A 22078-nucleotide genomic window follows, 5' to 3' on the forward strand; every position below is an offset into this window, starting at 1 on the left:
GTGTTTAGCTTTCGGAGAGAGAGAGGGGGGGGGGGGGAGAGGAGAGAATGCGCACATTGTATTAGACTCCCTTCTCTTACATCATGAGCTGACATCAACGATAGTATGGTCCTACTGAAAAATACTCGCTTCAGTGCTCCCTACTCCCTGTATTAATTTAATAGTTTTGCAAGAATTGGTGATTATTTAAATCACAATCTCAAACGTTTCGTGGACGACTCCGTAATATACAACGAAGCATACTGCAGTAGTATTCAGTAGAATTTTGAAAATAATTTGTTCTAAACCAAGCAGTGTTAGCTTTTCTAAAATGAATAAAACGGAATGTATGGTACTCCATTCATTATCAGCAGGATTGACTCATGTCTGCAATCATCCATACCTTATAAATACCTGGCACTATTAGTGGACGGGGGTATGAAATGAAACGCTCACACGTCTACTTGAGCGTGAAGGAAGCGGCAGAGGTGGAGCACTGTAAGATGCCGAGAAACTAGACACCTTTAACAAAATATATATTTTTATGATACCATAGTGCGAACAGAAGTATATCACATTCTCATCTGGTGGATACCAAGCGAGAGCATTAGGCGAATGCAGAGAAAGTTCATGTGAATGGTATATATATTTTTATGATACCATAGTGCGAACAGAAGTATATCACATTCTCATCTGGTGGATACCAAGTGAGAGCATTAGGCGACTGCAGAGGAAGTTCATGTGAATGGTAGCACATTCGTGAAAGTATCATAAGTAGTCTGAAAAAGTGTCGGTAAGGAGAACTTCTTTGTACTTTTATTTAGATGACGTTTCACCAACTCTATTTTTTGCTGTTGCATTTACCTTTTTTTCACACACTATGTGATCACAGGTATCCGGACACCTGGTTGAAAATGACTTACTAGTTCGTGGCACCCTCCTTCGGTAACGCTGGAATTCAATATGGTGTTGGTCCCTCCCTTAGCCCTGATGACAGCTGCCACTCTCACAGGCATACGTTCAATCAGGTGCTGGAAGGTTTCTTGTGGAATGGCAGCCCATTCTTCACGGAGTGCTGCACTGAGGAGAGGTATCGATGTCGGCCGGTGAGGCCCTAGTCACGAATTCAGCGTTCAAAACATCCCAAAGGTGTTCTATGGGATTCAGATCAGGACTCTGTGCAGGCCAGTCCATTAAGGGATGTTATTGTCGTGTAACCACTCCGCTACAGACCGTGCACTATGAACAGGTCCTTGATCGTGTTGAAAGATCCAACCGCCATCCCTTAATTGCTCTTCAACAGTGGGAAACAAGAAGGTGCTTAAAACATCAATACAGGCCTGTGCTATGATGGTGCCACGCAAAACAACAAGGGGTGCAAGCCCCATCCATGAAAAACACGACCACACCATAACACCACCGCCGCCAAATTTTACTGTTGGCACTACACACGCTGGCAGATGACGTTCAGCGTGCATTCATCACACTCCCACCCTGCCATCAGATCGCCACATTGTGTACCGCGAAGCATCACTCGACACAACGTTTTCCCACTGTTTAATCGTCCAATGTTTACGCTCCTTACAGCAAGCGGGGCGTCGTTTGGCATTTACCGGCGTGATGTGTGGCTTATGAGCAGCCGCTGGACCATGAAATCCAAGTTTTCTCACCTCCCGCCTAACTGATATAGTACTTGTAGTGGATCCTGATGCAGTTTGGAATTCGTGTGTGATGGTCTAGAAAGATGTCTGCCTATTACACGTTACCGACCCTCTTCAACTGTCGGCGGTCTCTGTCAGTCAACAAACGAGTTCGACCTGATTGCTTTTGTGCTGTACGTGTCCCTTCACGCTTCCACTTCACTATCACATCGGAAACAGTGGACCTAGGGATGTTTAGGAGTGTGGAAATCTCGCTTACATACACGTATGACCCAAGTGACACCAAATCACCTGACCACGTTCGAAGTCCGTCAGTTCCGCGGAGGCCCCATTCTGCTCTCTCACGATGTCTAATGACTGCTGAGGTTTCTGATATGGAGTACCTGGCAGTAGAACGCAGCACAGTGCACCTAATATGGAAAACGTATGTTTTCGTGGGTATTCGGATACTTTTGATCACATAGTGTAGATCTGAAGATTTCCCTCAGTGGTTGAAACCAGTAATATGGTTACAGATTATCCAACATTGTGCTTATGGTAAAGGTTTCCTAATTTAAAAAATAAGTCTAGGGGGACCCACACAAAATTAGTGCGTTCAATGCTTTTTGCGTTAGGAAAGGTTGATTAGTACAGGCGGTGGACAAAAATATGGAAACACCAAAAATACAACACACCGCCAGGCATAATACGGTGTGGGAAAACCGTTGATATTCAAAACATCTCCAAGTCGTCTCGTAATTTACGGGTACAGATGTTTTATTGGAATCTAATACCATTGTTCCAGCAATATGTTGGCCAGTTCAGGTATAGATTACTAAGGTGGTCAGCGATCACGTTGCTTTCTCTCCGAAGGCTCGATAACGTTGCGATCTGGTGACTGTGGTGGCCAGGGAAAATGCGACAATTCATCCTCGTGTTCACAAAAGCTGTCCTGGAAGATGCGAGCTTTGTGAAGAGGGGCTCTGTCGTCTACGAAGACAGCATCATCATTGGGGAATAAACATTGTGTCATGGGATGGACCTCATCACCCGAAAACGGTCACATAGTCATTGGCAGTAATGTGACCTTGCAGAGTAATCAGGAAGCCCCAGGAATACCACTATATGGCTGACCAAATCATCACCGAACCCGCTTCACGTTTCACTCTTGGAAAGTAAACTAGGCCCGAAGTTGGAATCAGTGTGCAACAACACTCATCCCAGAAATGACGTTCCTCCACTGCTCCATGGCCCAGGTTTTATGGCTTCTAACGACGTTTTTCACCACTGATTAATGGTTACGGAATTACAGCTGGCGCTGCACATCCCTGGTTATGGAGGTCCCTTCGTGTTGTTTAGACGGTGACAGAGTTAGTGATTGAGGCACTCACTTTTTGCAGATGTCGTCCTCTTATTCTTTGTCACAACCTTTTTCAATGACCGTTCGTCACGATCGCTCGGCACACATCTACATCTCTGCAGTTCACACTTAAGTGCCTGGCAGAGGGTTCATCGAACCATTTTCATACTACTTCTCTACCATTCCACTCTCGAATGGCGAGTGGGAAAAAGGAACAGCTAAATCCTTCCGTTCGAGCTCTGATTTCTCTTATTTTATTTTGATGATCATTTCTCCCTACATAGGTGGATGTCAACAAAATATTTTCGCATTCGGAAGAGAAAGTTGGTGATTGAAATTTCGTAAATAGATCATGCCGCAAAGAAAAGCGCCTTTTTTCAGTGACTGCCACCACAACTCGCGTATAATATCAGTGACACTCTCACACCTATTGCGCGATAACACGAAACGAGCTGCTCTCCTTTGGACTTTTTCGATGTTCTCCGTCAATCCTACCTCGTAAGGATCCCATACCGCGCAGAAATATTCCAGCAGAGGGCGGAAAAGTGAAATGTAGGCTGTCTCTTTAGTGGGTTTGTCGCATCTTCTAAGTGTTCTGCCAACACAGAGCAGCCTTTGTTTCGCCTTCCCCACAGTATCTATGTGGTCTTTCCAATGTAAGTTGTTAGCAATTGCAATTCCTAAGTATTTAGTAGAATTGACAGCCCTTAGATTGTGGACCGAGCGAGGTGGCGCAGTGGTTAGACACTGGACTCGCATTCGGGAGGACGACGGTTCAATCGCGCGTCCGGCCATCCTGATTTAGGTTTTCCGTGATTTTCCTAAATCGCTCCAGGCAGATGCCGGGATGGTTCCTTTGAAAGGGCACGGCCGACTTCCTTCCCCATCCTTCTCTAATCCGATGAGACCGATGACCTCGCTGTCTGGTCTCCTTCCCCAAAGCAACCCCCCCCCCCTTAGATTGTGCAATTTATCGTATACCCAAAATTTATCCTCGCATGTGGATGACCTCACACTTTTCTTTGTTTAGTGCCAATTGCCAGTTTCTGCACCATACATAAATTCTCTCTAGATCATTTTGTAATTGGAATTGTTCGTATGATGATTTTATTAGACGGTAAATTGTAGCGTCATCTGCAAACAATCTAAGGTGGCTGCTCATATCACCACCTAGATCATTTATGTAAATCAGGAACAGCAGAGGGCCTATGATACTACCTTTCGGAACGCCAGATATCACTTCTGTTCTACTCGATGATTTACCGTCTATCACTACGAACTGTGACCTCTCTGAAAAGAAATCACGAATCCAATCACACAACTGAGACGATACTCCATATGTACGCAATTTGGTTAATAGTCGCTTCTGAGGCACGGTAACAAAAGCCTTCACACTTTCGTCCGCGTTGTGACGCTTCTCCACTTTCCCTGTATGCGGTGTAGATCTTCGATAGGGTGCCTCTTGAAATACCAGACATTTTGGCTACCGTGGTTACCGAAGTACCCACCATACTAACACCAACAATTTTCTCACTTTCGAATGCTCTGAGCGCCGACATAATGCACTCACAATGCAGAACACTATTTCGATCACAATTGACGCGACGCATTGAGGACAACGCGCAAGTGCCGCTCACAATCAAATAAATCACGGCAATATGCACTCTTGGCAGGATCCGCATTTACGTTCAAGCATGCATTTCTCGCGACGTTTTTATATTTTGCCCAACCCTGTATCGCTTCAATAGAAAAAAAGCTGTCGAGCTAGCAGCAGTCTAAAGGTAGGCTCGAACACCACGGCGCGTTGTTATGCATGGTCCTATTAAATTTGGTATGTCGTTGACTTCCCCTAAGCTCTGAGCTGAATTAGCCAGGTAGTATATGAGGGACCTACAGTTCAATATGAATTCCGCGGGACCGAGATCGATTCCCGAGCGGATTGGAGACTTTCTCCGCTCGTGGACTGTGTGCTGTGCTGTCCTCATCACCATTTCATCCTCATCACCGGCACCCCAGTCGCTCAATGTGGCGTCGACTGGAATAAGAGCTGCTCTCGGCGGCCGAACTTCCCCGGATAGGGCCTCACGAATCACTACGCAACTCAGCAGTTTTCACTTAATGAACAGTGCCCCACGTGTCCGCCTGCTTAGCTGAGTTGTAACTTGTTTGCCTACCAGGCAGCGGGCTGGGGTTCGATCCCCGGCCGGGTTGGGTGTGCTGTTGTCCTCATCAACCTCTTATCAACAGCGGCACACAAGTCACCCAGTGTGGCGTCACCTGAAATAAGACTTGCAACTCTGCGGTCGAAATTACCCGGTTGTGCGTCCCGGCCATCAGTGCCACATTACTGCTCGAAATGAAATAAGGGAAACATGAAAATTCAGAACTGAGGAGATCGTACCCCAGTCCTCCACATTCAGAGGCTGGCAGTTTACCTGTGAGATATCGAGCCACACAACGTTTTCCATTACGAAAATAGACTACTGGCCATTAAAAGTGCTAAACCACGAAGATGACGTGCTACAGAAGCGAAATTTAACCGACAGGAAGAAGATGCTGTGATATGCAAATGATTAGCTTTTCAGAGCATGAGTTGTAACTTGTCTGACTACCACATGAGGAAAGTTTCCAACCGATTTCTCATACACAAACAGTAGTTGACCGGCGTTGCCTGGTCAAACGTTGTTGTGATTCCTCGTGTAAGAAGGAGAAATGTGTACCATCACGTATCCGACTTTGATAAAGGTCGCATTGTAGCCTATCGCGATTGCGGTTTATCGTATCGCGACATTGCTGCTCGCGTTGATCGAGATCCAATGACTGTTAGCAGAATATGGAATCGGTGGGCTCAGGAGGGTAATACGGAACGCCGTGCTGGATCCCAACGGCCTCGTATCACTAGTAGTCGAGATGACAGGCATCTTATCAGCATGGCTGTAACAGATCGTGCAGCCGCGTCTCGATCCCTGAGTCAACATTTGGGGACGTTTCCAAGACAACAACCATCTGCACGAACAGTTCGACGATCTTTACAGCAGCATGGACTATCAGCTCCGAGACCATGGATGCCGTTACCCTTGACGCTGCACCACAGACAGGAGCGCCTGCGATGGTGTACTCAATGACGAACCCGGGTGCAAGAATGGGAAAACGTCTTTTTTTTCGGATGAATCCAGGTTCTGTTTACAGCATCATGATGGTCGCATCCGTGTGTGGCGACATCGCGGTGAACGCACATTGGAAGCGCGTATTCGTAATCGCCATACTGGCGTATCACCCGACGTGATGGTATGGGGTGCCATTGGTTACACGTCTCGGTCACCTCTTGTTCGCATTGACGGCACTTTGAACAGTGGACGTTACATTTCAGATGTGTTAGGACCCGTGGCTCTACTCTTCATTCGATCCCTGCGAAACCCTACATTTCATCAGGATAATGCACGACCGCATGTTGCAGGTCCTGTACGGGCCTTTCTGAATACAGAAAATGTTCGACTGCTGCCTGGCCAGCACATTCTCCAGATCTCTCACCAATTCAAAACACCTGGTCAATGGTGGCCGAGCAGCTGGCTCGTCACAATACGCCAGTCACTACTCTTGGTGAACTGTGGTATCGTGTTGAAGCTGCACGTGCAGCTGTACCTGACTCAATGTCCAGGCGTATCAAGGCCGTTATTACGGCGAGAGGTGGTTGTTCTGGGTACTGATATCTCAGAATCTATGCACCCAAATTGCGTGAAAATGTAATCACATGGCAGTTCTACTATAATATATTTGTCCAATGAATACCCGTTTATCATCTGCATTTCTTCTTGGTGTAGCAATTTTAATGGCCAGTATTGTAATTTTTCAATTTTTCTTATATCGAAAAGTCTTCATTATTTACCAGACCTCTTATCTCCGCTTGACAGTTTTAATGTAAAGAATGTATAATAGATGCATCATTCCTCCTAATGAAAATTACGATTCAGTAAACAAAAGGACAAACTTAATTACATAAGAAAGTTACGTACATGTTACTTGATTCCTTATCTCGGGATAATCTCTCACGCTCGATTGGTTCTTGAGTGTTCCACCCTGTGACGTATCTCAGAAAAGCTTTCTCGCGTGCCGCAAAATTCCCACGTCGCAATCACGGCAGCAGTTACGTAACTCAGAAGGTTATTTGCGGTTGGTCCTGGTATTCAGGTCAGAAACATCGCCGGCAGGTACCATTCCGTAACTACAACGGCCACACTCTCAGCGCGAACTGTCCACATCCAATTTACTTTGATGGAAAACCGGTTTCGCTATTAGCGGCGGTGATCAACTGAATGAGACGTATGCAGATGGTGGACAAAGTGTTCGAGGCGTATGACGATAGTCTCATAAATTTGGTATGTTTCTGCGAAATAGGGGGAAATTTTGTTAAGCGGCCTAACTGTTGATAAGCGTCAATCTTGCAACGATTTATCCTGCGGTTTTTCGTTGGACCAAGTTAAAATATCAACGCTATACATACTATTTGTAATCGTTGATTGCTGACGCTGATCAGACAATCGTAAATCATTTTGTTTAAAAATGGGCCCAGATACTAATTGAAACTGTGAAAAAGTGCGCCCATTCTGCTCTAAAAGGCTGTTTACTCGTCTCAACGGATGAACAGAAGTAACCGTAGCCGAGTGGCCGTATCTGGCGCATTCCTCTGGACAAATAATGTAAACAACTAGTGCTATCGTTACTGTAAATCATCGCATTAAAATTTGAGATATTTTTGAAATGGTAGCCATCTTGCATGAATGTATACATGATATCTCCTACAAGAAAATCTGCCACGGATGTTGCTCTTTTTGCTGTAATCAAAAACTCCCATGCAAGTTTTTCAAAATCATATTCTAAATTTTGAAGCGTAAGATAATGATGTAATGATATGTAGGATGACATTTGTATTCCTCACTATAGCCCGCAGATAAAAGCGCAGATGAAGGCGTGGCAGAAAATGAATCGAAACAAATGGAAGCTGCTTTATCGAAAGGGAAAAGGATTCAGAGTCTTCAGGAACTCATGTATTGGACGATTTGCAAATTAATGAATCAGTGATACGTTCTGATTATCTAACATTACCGGAATATATACAGGGAGAGGCATCCAGGACGGCCTATCCAATGTACCTGCGTCACCAAAAAAGTGAATCACATAGAAGACACGGCCGGATATCAAGGTAATTTCGTACACGCACACACCGTCGGCGGGTATGGAAGAGAAGCGTTCAATAACTAATGCAGCACTTTTTCCCTCGGCCAGTATCGGTTGAAATAATGCGGAGTTTGTTGTGGGACACCGTGGAGTATTCCTGCTTCAGCCCCTATAGCTTCATGAAGTTCCGATAGGTGGCGGTGCTACACGTAGCCTCGAAGACGGCGTTTCTAACGGTGGTGCGTTCCAAGCACAGAGCTGCCGAAGAGTTTCTTTCGGTGGAAAATGAGAATATCGTAGATATTCATAGGCACTTGCAGAATGCCTGTTGGTATATTTGAGGGGAGGGGACGGACCAGCTAGGTCATCTGTCCCACGAGATTATGGAAGAACGGAGAAGGATGTCGGCCGTGCCCTGAAAGGGCATCCCAGCATTTTCCTGAAGCGATTTAGGGAAATCACAAAAACCTAAATCAGGGTGGCTGGACGCGGGTTTGAACCGTCGCTCTCCAGAATGAGAGTCCACTGTGCTAACCACTGCGCTACCGCGCTCGGTCACGAAGTTTATAGTCTTCGCTTTTCGGTTACATTGGTGTTGTTGTGGTCTTCAGTCCAGAGACTGGTTTGGAGCAGCTCTCCATGAAACTCTATCCTGTGCAAGCTTCTTCATCTCCTAGTACCTGCTGCAACCTACATCCTTCTGAATCTACTTACTGTATTCATCTCTTGGTCTCCCTCTCTGATTTTTACTCTCCACGCTGCCGTCCAATACTAAATTTGTGATCCCTTAATGCCTCAGAACATGTCCAACCAACCGATCCCTTCTTCCAGTCAAGTTGTGCCACAAACTCCTGTTCTCTCCAACTCTATTCAATACCTCCTCATTAGTTTTGTAATCTACCCATCTAATCTTCAGCATTCTTTTGTGTTCACATTTCGAAAGCTTCTATTCTCTTCTTGTCTAAACTATTTATCGTCCACGTTTCACTTCCATACAAGGCTACTCTCCATACAAATACTTTCAGAAACGACTTCTTCACAATTAAATCTATACTCGATTTTAACAAATTTCTCTTCTTCGAAACGCTTTCCTTGCCATTGCCAGTCTACATTTTATATCCTCTCTACCTCGACCATCATCATTTATTTTGGTCCCCAAATTCCAAAACTCATTTACTACTTTAAGTGTCTCATTTCCTAATCTAATTCCAGCAGCATCACCCGATTTAGTTCGACTACTTTCCATTATCCTCGTTTTGCTTTTGTTGATGTTCATCTTATATCCTCCTTTCAAGACACTCTCCATTCCGTGCAGCTGTTTTTCCAGGTCCTTTGCTGTCTCTGACAGAATTACAATGTCATCGGCGAACCTCAAAGTTTTTATTTCTTCTCCACGGATTTTAATTGGTACTTCAAATTTTTCTTTTGTTTCCTTTACTGCTTGCTCAATATACAGATTGAACAACATCGGAGATAGGCTACAACCCTGCCTTACTCCCTTCCCAACCACTGCTTCCGTTTCATGCCTCTCGACTCTTATAACTGCCATCTGGTTTCTGTACAAATTGTAAATAGCCTTTCGTTTCCTGTATTTTACCCCTGCCACCTTTAGAATTTGAAAGATAGTATTCCAGTCAACGTTGTCAAAAGCTTTCTCTAAGTTTTATTTATTTATTTATTCATCCAAAAATCTTTCCTGGTTTTGGGATAGACCTGCATTATTACTTTGCAAATACTGTGCGCACACGCACGTACACACACCCCCTCCCACCCACAGAGACACGCGCACGAACTGCGACGGAAAATTAAACGTAGGTTTGTCATTTTTTTTTATTTTTTAAAAGAGTTCCCTAAGCTGCGATAGTGTACCCGCTGACCCCAGTTTTTATGTTTTTCGGAACTAAAATGAAAACAAACTGAAGTTGAATACTGCAGAAATTACTCCACAACAACAGCCACCAGGGAGCAGTGCTGGAAGGAAAGTGGCATAACAAAGTACAACCAAGCTGAGCTTTTTGTGGCATGACAGAAGTTGTGTATCTTAAGTTACGCCACTAGGCGTTCACACATGCAACTTCATTGCAGTTGCAGTGTGGGACTTGCTGTGGCGACACTTTCGTTTCATGTGTGAATCCGGTTCAGACCATCGTGTTCCCGAGAGTTCCTCAGGGTCTCTGAGGAACACATGACAAGCCAGTGGGCCAGATTCCCAAGACCCAGGTGATCATTGTAGGCAAAACCACCCCTTCCTTCCGTCTCATCGACTTCTATCTCACCATTTATGGCCGTCCTATCGCCCTCACTCCCACCCTTAACTACCTTGGCGTCACCCTTGACCGTCGCCTCTCCTGGACCCCCACCTCCAGACAATCCAAGCCAAGGCACACTCCCGACTCCGTCTCCTCAGGCTCCTTTCTGCCCGCACAAGGGGTCTGGACCCCTCCACCACCTTATCCGCCCTATCCTCTGCTACGCTCATCCCACCTGGATCTCCGCCCCTCCTACCTTTTACAAATCCCTTCAAACCTAGAACGCCATGCACTCTCACCTACCGCATCCATCTCACCTCCCCCACGCGGATCCTATATGACAACATCCCGTTACTACACCTCCTCCTTTTCCTCGAATGGATACGGAACCTCTACACCTTCCGCAAACTTGATCCCCCTCACCCACTTGTCTCTCCCATCCTCTCCCATCCCCGCCTGCTGCCGGGCCTACATTCCCACATCCCACCTGCTCTCCATCTCTCCACTCTGTATTCCATCACCCAAGGTGGCTTCCACCAACTACCGTCCATCTACCCCTCCTACCAACTTTGATCCTCCTCTACCACACCCTGTGTTTTTTTCTCACAGGCACCCTCTCTCCCCTCTCCCTTCCTTCCTCCTTCCTCCCCCCAGGCTTCCCCTACCCCCTTACCTTCTTTCCTCCACCTCCCATCTGTCCCGCCACTGGCATCTACAGCCTGCATCCTCCCCCACCTTTCCCCCCCTTTTTGGCAGGTCCCCAGACTAGTGAACTTTCGCGCGCCGGGGATCATCGCCTAGTGTTTGTGTGTGCCGTCGTGTTCGTGTTCCAGTGTTTCATTGTTTGTGTTCCAACATATGTGTGTTTCATCTCTGTCGTCTCTGTGCGTGTCCACGCTTCTGAACGTTTTTATTTTGGACACTGCGCCCGTGAACGGCTCCGTGTGTTTTAATTTTGTATGTCTACGTTTGTATATCCACCGTGTCTGTTCTGCCATTGTCTTCTTTTGTATCATTAGTATTATCTGTGGCCGAAGAGCGGCGTAGTATGCCACTGCTGGCCTACCTACATCAGGTGTAAAAAAACAATAAAGAAAGAAAAAAAAGACCAGATTCGCGCCACATGGCGGCTGGTGTACTCACATCCCTGGGGTTGGGCATGACCCAGGGGTGTCCCATGATGCTGAAGTGGTAGAGTGGTGAGCTGAAGGAGCGGAACCACTTATAGGCGGCGCCCTGCCACTTGAGCTCGACGGGCCAGAAGCCGCCGGCGCGCTCCCTCAGCCAGAGGTGTACTGTGTCCTTGTACGCCACCAGCAGCAGCGTCCGCGAGCCGCCGATCTCCCCCGCCTGCAACACACCCCACCCGCCATCAGCACGGGAGCAGACGTTGAGAGCACGTTATTGTAGTAGCCAAAACCAACCACGGGAACGCCTTGGGCTGCGGGATCGGAGCCGCCAGGCGGGGAAGCCGCCGACGGTGGCGCACGCACCACCGGGTAAACACAAGGACGAGTCAGACGACAGACCAACGACAACCGACAACGACCGACTACGGCCGACACAACAAGGAAGAGATAAACAACGGAGGCTTGTAGAAACCACAACACCAAACACCAACAGTAAATCCACTCGGAACCAGAGCCAGGCAAATGTCAACAACGAGCAACGACCAGAACGCAGTACTGCCGAGATAGAGACGCAATCCAGAGCGAGTACCAGAATGACTGGACTAGGGCAGAGTGGGTCCCTATGTACGAAACCGGAGGGAGCGGCTATTGGCCGCTGTCTGCGCGTGGCTCAGCGGTGGCGCCCTCGCTGCGCGAGAGCCGCTGCGCGGAATAGCCGCCGCGGGCGCGGAGCCCTCTATGGGCTGGCCACGTCCATTTGTTCTGGCGCGTGTTCGACTTCCGCAGCTATAGTCCAGTTTTGAGATTCCTGCTGCAGCGCAGAGACAAACCACACCAACAGACTTGATGCTTCGAGGCCTGTGCTGCAACAAATGCAGATTAGTCGTATGTGGGAACCTGAAAATTTCGTGTAAACGCTAACACGACAAACAACCCGAAATCGGCGGTTTTTACAAACATAATGCGAAATTTAAATTAATTGACTAGCCACGATCGCTTCAATAGTTTATTAGATGACCGGTTTCAGCACTCTGAAGGTGCCAAAACCCCCAAGCGTTCAGGTTTTGGTGTCATAGTAATATAGTTTGTCATTATTCTCCATTCGGCGAGGCCCATGGACGAAACGAGTGCCATGCCGATGGGAGCGTACGTGGAATCACTGTGCATCTTGGTCCGCATGTCATTTTCCCTCTGTTCTTGTGCCCTTCGGTTTGCTTCTGACCTGGCATTCCTTAATTCCATGTGCCTATGCAGATTTTCGTAGTTGATTTTTACCTTGGTCACAACGAATGTATATCTACATCTACATCTACATACATACTCCGCAATCCACCATACGGTGCTGGCGGAGGGTACCTCGTACCACAACTAGCATCTTCTCTCCCTGTTCCACTCCCAAGCAGAACGAGGGAAAAATGACTTCCTATATGCCTCTGTACGAGCCCTAATCTCTCTTATCTTATTTTTGTGGTCTTTCCGCGAAATGTAAGTTGGCGGCAGTGAAACTGCAGCGATTCACGAAAAGAACGCCTCCTTTCCTCTAGACTATCCCACCCGAGTTCCTGAAGCATTTCCGGAACACTCGCGTGATGATCAAACCTATCAGTAACAAATCTAGCAGCCCGCCTCTGAATTGCTTCTATGTCCTCCCTCAATCCGACCTGATAGGGATCCCAAACGTTCGAGCAGTACTCAAGAATAGGTCGTATTAGTGTTTTATAAGCGGTCTCCTTTACAGATGAACCACATCTTCCCAAAATTCTACCAATGAACCGAAGACGACTATCCGCCTTCCTCACAACTGCCATTACGTGCTTGTCCCACTTCGTATCGCTCTGCAATGTTACGCCCAAATATTTAATCGACGTGACTGTGTCAAGCGCTACACTACTAATGGAGCATTCAAACATTACAGGATTCTTTTTCCTATTCATCTGCATTAATTTACATTTATCTATATTTAGAGTTAGCTGCCATTCTTTACACTGATCACAAATCCTGTCCAAGTCATCTTGTATCCTCCTACAGTCACTCAACGACGACACCTTCCCGTACACCACAGCATCATCAGCAAACAGCCGCACGTTTCTATCCACCCTATCCAAATATAGATGGTGAGAGACTTTATAGCAAGTGAATATGTTCTTTTTTTTAGCGCTTACAATACCTACGACCATAGTGCCTGGACAGATAAAGCCCAGCATACAGGTTTCAATCGCTCGTCACATTATACCTAAGTCGCGTTATGAACAGCTTTCTGCGTGCATATTCCTGACGTCCTTATATGAATAAAGGTAAATTATAATACGTAGTTTTGTAAGGCGCTAATGGATAATGTCTGTGCCTCAGATGCTTTTACTTTGTAATTGACGTACTTTATTGTGATTGCAGTATGTACAGGAAATGTATGCACAAATGTGGGCTTTGCATGGGTATGTGACAAGCAGTTACAGTAAAATTGTGTTTTAGTAGTAAGGAGTGGTTATACCGTGGGACTGTGTATGCTCTGCTTGGACAGCGCTATCTGGTGGCCGGTTGTGAACCGCTAGAACCACAGCAGGTAAGCCTGTGCGGAATAGGGCAGTGATGATGCCGACCGGTGTTAGGCGAGCAGTGGTAGTTTCATCTGGTGACTTCAGTTTTATATTTTATGGAAAGAACGAGCAGTTTTTTATTATTTTTATTGGTTGTGACAATGATTTTTATCAGATGGTCTGTCTCATATGCCATCTACATCTACATCTACATTGATACTCCGCAAGCCACCCAACGGTGTGTGGCGGAGGGCACTTTACGTGCCACTGTCATTACCTCCCTTTCCTGTTCCAGTCGCGTATGGTTCGCGGGAAGAACGACTGTCTGAAAGCCTCCGTGCGCGCTCTAATCTCTCTAATTTTACATTCGTGATCTCCTCGGGAGGTATAAGTAGGGGGAAGCAATATATTCGATACCTCATCCAGAAACGCACCCTCTCGAAACCTGGCGAGCAAGCTACACCGCGATGCAGAGCGCCTCTCTTGCAGAGTCTGCCACTTGAGTTTATTAAACATCTCCGTAACGCTATCACGGTTACCAAATAACCCTGTGACGAAACGCGCCGCTCTTCTTTGGATCTTCTCTATCTCCTCCGTCAGACCGATCTGGTACGGATCCCACACTGATGAGCAATACTCAAGTATAGGTCGAACGAGTGTTTTGTAAGCCACCTCCTTTGTTGATGGACTACATTTTCTAAGCACTCTCCCAATGAATCTCAACCTGGTACCCGCCTTACCAACAATTAATTTTATATGATCATTCCATATAAAATGCCATGATGTCCATATGGTTTTATAAATGTTAATCCACGTTTCAGGTATGTGGTTCTGTAATAATTGTAATATATATAGTTAACTCATGTAAGCCCTCCCTCAAACCTGTTATGTTATACCTTCACAGATCTGATGATGGCACCGTCAGAGTGCTGAAACCGGTTGTCTAATAAACGATTGAAGCGATCGTGGCTTTTCAATTATTTTAAAAACAGAGTGATCGCCGCACGACACACCATGTGTTCACTGCAAAATAATGCGAATTATCGTTTTTTTTTTATTTTATGAATATTGGCATCCTTTCCATTCCCATATAAAAATATCATGAATATGAAGGCAGCAGATTACTAACCCTATCGCTTCTACAGAGGTGCTCCCTGCATTCCGCGCTGAGGACGGCTTCTTTTATGGCTGTGCTGCTCGCCAAATGCTGGTCCGTGTGGTAACACCCAAACCTCCAGATGTCAGACACTCAGATCGATACTAAGCATTGTACGTCGATAAAGTATCAACCAAAACCCATACTTAGTTCGCGCTATGTGCTGTCGTCCAATAGAACGTGCGTAAACACTAATTAAAAGAATCACCAGAGCTGCGGAGCACAAGAAGAGCTTATCTGTGAGTGGCTGAATTGTAGACCTCGTGTGGGTGAAAAGATAGAGCCGTCAAATTCCACTGATGACAATTTTTTTAACTGTTTACGCGTGAAACTGTTACATGGGAGAACATTTTCCTGACATGTTAAAGTACTTGTCGGAGTTTGTAGCAATCTTCTCTGCGTTCGCTTCGTTGGTTGAACGTTATGTACTTATTATTGATCTTATTATTTTGTTTCTTATTAACTGTCATTATTACTATTACTTCCGCACGCGTGGTGCAATTGTTCTTAATGGAACTAAATCGACAGATGTAAAGGTAATATACGGAGTACCACAGGGAAGTGTGGTAGGACCGTTGCTGTTCACAATATATATATATGATCTAGTAGAAAGCGTCGGATGCTCTTTAAGTCTATTCGCAGCTGATGCAGTTGTTTATACCGAAGTAGCAACGCCAGGAGGTAGTAAGAATTTGCAGAACGACCTGCAGAGAATTGATGAATGGTGCAGACTCTGGCAGTTGATAATGAAAGTAAATAAATGTAACATATTGCGCATACATAGGAAAAGAAACCCACTTCTGTACGACTACACTATTGATGACAAACAGCTGGAGACAGCGTCTGCCGTAAAATATCTAGGCGTAGCTATCCAGAGCGACCGTAAGTGGAATGACCATATAAAACAGATAATGGGAAAAAGCAGACACAAGACTCAGATTCGTCGGAAGAATCTTAAGGAAATTTAACTCATCCACGAAGGAAGTGAGCCACATGTTCTCCCGATTCTTGAGAATTTTTCTTCAATCTGGGATCCCTACCAGATAGAGCTGATAAAGGAGATACAGAAGATCCAACGGAGAGCGGCGCGTTTCGTCACTGGCTCGTTCTGTGGAACTACAGATATACTCTACAGGTTTACTGCTTTCAAAGAAACGAAGCGAAAGTAGACTGCCAAGAGAACATTTTTGTAAACCTGAAACAGCCCTTTCACATGTCATAAGCACGTTTTCCCACATAACACTTTCACGCGTATAATAGTAAACATACTTACCGCCATTAGGGTTTGAAACTGGGGCTATTGATACGAAAACATAACGCTCTACCAAATTCCGCACGGAAGCAACATAATGTAGTTAGTCACAGTTATTCTTTTGATTTGGTCTGTAGTTCTGGTATTACTTTCAATTAATGTTTACGCCGGTTTTACTGGACGACAGCACGTAGCACGAACTAGGTCGAGTTTTAGTGTATCCTCCATCGACAATCAATGTCTGGTACCGATTTGATTGTCTGACATTTGGAGGTTTGGGTGTAAGAGGCGACGTTCCAGTAGACATGAAATACTTTTCATCTGATTTTTTGAAAACTGATAGGTGAAAAAAATTGATTTTTATTCATCCTAAGTTTGATACCTCTACTCGATAAAGAACTGAATTTCTTTTCACTGTCCGTCATACTTACTACACTGCATCAAATTAAATAAAACATTGCGCGAAACTTTCATCATTTTGCAGAGGTAAAAACGCATTGCGTAAACTTTCCGTATGGTTTATTTTAGTTCATATAACTGCAGTAAATTAAATGTACGTAATATATCGAAATTATATTTAAAATTCGTTCTCGAGTTATTGGGTTTAATATCCGATGGACGGACGCGCACGATGTGGCTGTTCACGAATCACATGGTCATAACAACCGTCATATGTCACAAACAATTTAATATATCGAAATGAGACATTTTGAAAATGATGGAACGTAGTGAGTGACCTATGTTTTATGATAAATATTTGAATTTTTTTTATTCACCGAGATACGGAAGTAATTAGCACTCAACAACGGGAGGTCTGTATACTGTCGGTAGCACTGTAGGAAAACCAAAGCAGCACGCGTATATACTTGTACAGCACGTGGGGAACGCTACAGCAGGATGTATATATATGTCCACAGCAGCGAAAGGGCTAATGTAGGAATTGTCATTTTCCACATTCCTGTGCAAAAACGTCGTGAATCTGAAGACAACAGCTTACTAATATTGGACACTGGTGGCTATATAATACCGAATCTGGATCTCGACTTTTTTTCTCAAGGCTGAGGTAAGCATATAATCTACAAATGATTGTTCAATTCATGTGCAAAGAACTGACGCCTGCATGTGGCGTCAACTGATAACAGTTTCACCTGCTGCCGCCAAATTTTCCGATCCTTTCGCAAGAACAAATCGTAGCAAGGACAACGCATTCTGGTGAGATCTTTAATGTATTGCATGAATTACACTGATATTTTCGTTGTACACAAGTCAAAGTACAAAATTCGCCAAATACGGAATTGTTTGTTTGTAATGACGTAAATCAACAACATATCTGCTCGGTTTCTTACTATCAGTCAGTCAGACTTCAGACTGCGCTTGAGATCAGACTGTCACCATACACTTCATCTCGCCAAATATACTCTCGGAAGAGAACAGCAACACCAAAAGATGATTAATGTAGAGTAATGAAATTATGGAAATACATTTATCTACGTGACACATTTAAGTGATTAACATTGCATGATCACAGGTTAATGTAAGCGCAAGTTAGCCCATCGCAAATGTGACATTATTAACTGGTGTAACCGCCAGAGCGTTGAATGCAAGCTTGCAAACGTACATGCATTCTGTTCTGGTGCCGGAAATCAGTTTTTGGGATGGAATTTCACGCCAGCCGGTGTGGCCGAGCGGTTCTAGACGCTTCAGTCTGGAACCGCGCGACCACTACGGTCGCAGGTTCGAATCCTGCCTCGGGAATGGATGTGTGTGATGTCCTTAGGTTAGTTAGGTTTAAGTAGTTCTACGTTCTAGGGGACTGATGACCTCAGATGTTAAGTCTCATAGTGCTCAGAACCATTTGAACCATTTTGAATTTCACGTCTGTTGTCTGTTTGTGAATGAAGCTGGAATTGTCGTTCAGTGATGTCCCGTATGTGCTCGATTGGAGACAGATCTGATGATCGAGCAGGCCACGCCAGTATGTCGACATTCTGCAGAGCATGTTAGTTGCAACAGTGGTAAGTGGGCGTGTGTTATCCCCTCTGGAAAACACCCGTGGAAAGCTGTTCTTAAATGATAGCACAATACAGTGAATCGCCAGATTCACGTAGAAATTTGCAGTCAGTGTGCGTGGGATAGCAACGGTAGTGCTCCTGCGGTCATACGAAATTGTGACCCAGATCATAAACTCCACGTGTATGTCCAGTGCGTCTAGCACACAGATTGGTAGCAGGTCCTCAGCTGGCCACACGTTCTAACCAGCACACGGCCATAACCGGCACCGAGGCTGAACCAGCTTCCATCAGAAAGCACAACAGAGCTCCAGTGCACTCCAATTAGCTCTCGCCCGATAGCACTGAAGTCGCAAATGGTGGTGGTCTGAGGTAAGTGGAATGCACGCTACATGGCGCATGTGTGGGAGCTGTCCTTCAAGTAACCGATTTGTAACAATTCGTTCTGTCACTGTGGTGTCTACATCCAGTATGATGCGCCAGAGCCATACGGTGAACACGATGGTCTTCCCTCTCGGCAGTGGCACGTGGCCGTCCGGAGCCCGGTCTTCTCGCGACCGTACATTATTGTGGCCGCAGCTTCTAGCAATCATGTACAGGGGCCACATTCTTGCCAAGTCTTTCTGCAGTGTAGGAGATGGAACATTCAAATTCTCACAGCCCTATTTCACGACGTCGTTGGAAATCAATGAGGTGTTGACAATGGCGTCTTTGTCGCCTTAAAAGCATTCTTAGGTGAATTCAACTCACCACGTCCACTCTTCAAGGTAACTAACACTCACGGTCATTGCAACGTGTATTTAAAGCAAACGTGATATGCATCCGCATAGCAGCGGTACTACCTCCGTTCGAATCCGACTGGCACGAAATTTGAACAGACATCATCTTTCAGATGCAGAAACACGCCTACCAACTTTCGTTTATATTGCACAACTCGTTCTTGGTGTTGCGATTTTTTTTTTCATCAGCGTATCATCAAACTGGCTCTTTTTCCGTTTCCACGTAAAACGGAGGATATAAAGGAAACAGTTTACTAATTTTGGAAGTGTCATGTTCCCCGTTCCTGTGTAAAAATGTTGTGAAAGGATAACAGTTTACTATTATTGGACACTCATGGTTGTACAATACTGAAATTGGATCTTTTTTTCTATCGAGTGAGTTAGAGTAAAATGGCTCTGAGCACTATGGGACTTAACATCTGAGGTCATCAGTCCCCTAGAACTTAGAACTACTTAAATCTAACTAACCTAAGGACATCATACACATCCATGCCCGAGGCAGGATTCGAACCTGCGACCGCAGCAGCCGCGCGGCTCCAGACTGAAGCGCCTTGAACCGATCGGCCACAACGGCGGGCAAGTGAGTCAGGCATATAATCTTTGAATGTCTGCCCATTTCACGTGTAGTGAACTGATGCCTCGATGTGGCCTTAGCCGGTAATAGTTTTACCTGCTGACGTCAAACTGTCCAATAGTTCTGTACAACAAATCGTAACAAAGACGACGCATTTCGGTGAGATCTTCAATGCAGTGCGTAAATTATGCTTCATATTTTCGTTGCACATCAATATAAACACGGCTTTTTTGCTTTTTAAATAAGTAAACCATCATGGTATGTGTTCGGTTCACTACTGTCAACCAGTCAGACCCCAGGCTATGCTCTTACATCGGGTTGTCAACATAGATTTCATCTCACCAAATACTATTGAGTAAATATTGGAATAAACATTCTGAGCGTTATGTTGTACCCCCAGAGACACGCCTGTGTGACGTCACATATTCTGAATGTCATTGACAGATATTAGTTAACGAAGCAGGTAGATAGCCTGATAGGTATACCTGCAATGGCAATTCTCTGCAGCGTAGATATTCTGGACCTACACAAGATACTTCAGAACTCGGTGAAAAAAGAAGCTTTCCATGTCAGCAGAAAGTATGAACATTGTCAAGTATTTGATGTCGTGCTGAACGCAGTTTGCCTTTCACGTTCAGATGTACAGGATATCCATAATTAACGTTTCAGCTTCGAAGTCTGTAGAAAGAGAACCAATGTTTAAAATGAAGTCAAATTTATTCATCATATGATTGACGAAGAAGGAAACGCATAACAACAAAAAAGTAATGAAAATTAGAACAGTAGGTGGCGTTCTAAGCGTCATAACATGTACTCCAGCCGCGCGGTCTATGGCGCTCATCAACATGATGTGCATGATTACTGATACAATCAGACCAGCTCATGTCTACATGCTTCCCCCGCTACCTACCACAGATTCTCACAACTGAGACCCTGATTAGAAACTACCACAATGTACAAAAAAGTAAGGAACTATCCATTCATCATCATCTCTCCTTTCTATTCTTCTAGAGTGCCTACTATTTTCCGTTGCGTTCGCTGTCTCTTAAATCACTTAGCTCTCGGAAAGACAGTATACTTGAAAAGACAACGTCGATTTTGATCCGATGACAACATATGCCACCAGGGAGGTATTAAAAGTACTGACAACGGTTTCAATGTCGTCCACCAACAAGCAGGCTAGTGGTGGTACAGCGACCAGACCGCCACCTGCATATACTCTTCAATAAGGAATGCTCAAAGCCAGAAGGCTGAGTCTGGTGCAGGCGTCTGAAGCAAGCAGTCGATCATGCCACGGAGATGCACTCGTGCTCCCTACAACCAATTGAATGAGCTTCAAAGCGGTCAGTCACACTGTCACCTTCTGAGTGGCGGAATGGTCCTTTCGGGGAAGTTCCACACAAGTCGGATGTGCTCTGTCCGTTGGCAACGATGCTAAAGTGCGCGTCATTTATGTTGGCGGCCGAGTTTAGGTTCGTTCTGCGCATCTGACGTCACAAAACACAGTCAGCCAATGAACAGAGAACGACGTTGCCACATCTCGATTGCAGTGCAGAGCATGGACGAGTGTCTTCAGTTTTAGAAACGTTCAGTCATAAATAAAGTAATAGAACAAAAGCAATGTCTTGATAGCAGACATTCTTTTATAGAAAGTTTAGAAAAAGCATTCCTTATACCAATTGCTTCATATTCTATTAATTAATTAAACCAAACAAGCAATAAGACTCATAATTCAGGCGATAGCAAGGAAAGGTGTTTGTATCACTCTCACGAACCATTTTTTCGCAAGAACAGCGGTAATTGTTTATTTCCTATTGTACTTCGACGAAGCGTGAGTAATTCATAGTCATACCAACAGTGTTTGTCACTATTTTGCGTGACGTGTTATGCTCCTCATGGCGCATTGTAGTTGGACTAGGTGCCTTAGCGTAACGGTTAAGGTGTTGGGCTGCTACGCGAAAGGTTATGAGTTCAAACCTTATGCGGTGCTTTATAGTTTCACTATTTAAAAACAATATCGAATTGCCTTACTTCACGAATTATATTCGTTTGAATGCAATTTTTTGAAATTTCTAGTGCTTTGTCTCTTCATTAACCCTTTCGCTGCTGCAGACACGCGCTCGCCACATTTTGTCATCACTGCACTGCTCGCCTGTGCTGACACATGGTGTTCCCACTGCTTTGACACACTTATCATTCGATTTCACAAAAACTATTTGGCCCAAAAATTTGATTTTTACA

The 22078-nt window shown here is 45.1% G+C and overlaps 1 protein-coding gene across 1 annotated transcript in view; it reads right to left on the minus strand.

Moving 5' to 3' along the window:
• Positions 1–22078, minus strand: part of LOC124545757 — a 214109-nt gene that overhangs the window by 10319 nt on the left and 181712 nt on the right. The window contains exon 8 of the mRNA XM_047124700.1: positions 11547–11753. Within this exon, the coding sequence (XP_046980656.1) occupies positions 11547–11753 (207 nt within the window). The remainder of the gene's footprint in view (positions 1–11546; positions 11754–22078) is intronic.

The sequence above is a fragment of the Schistocerca americana genome, chromosome 8, assembly GCF_021461395.2.
Source record: "Schistocerca americana isolate TAMUIC-IGC-003095 chromosome 8, iqSchAmer2.1, whole genome shotgun sequence".
Taxonomy (NCBI): Eukaryota; Metazoa; Arthropoda; class Insecta; order Orthoptera; family Acrididae; genus Schistocerca; species Schistocerca americana.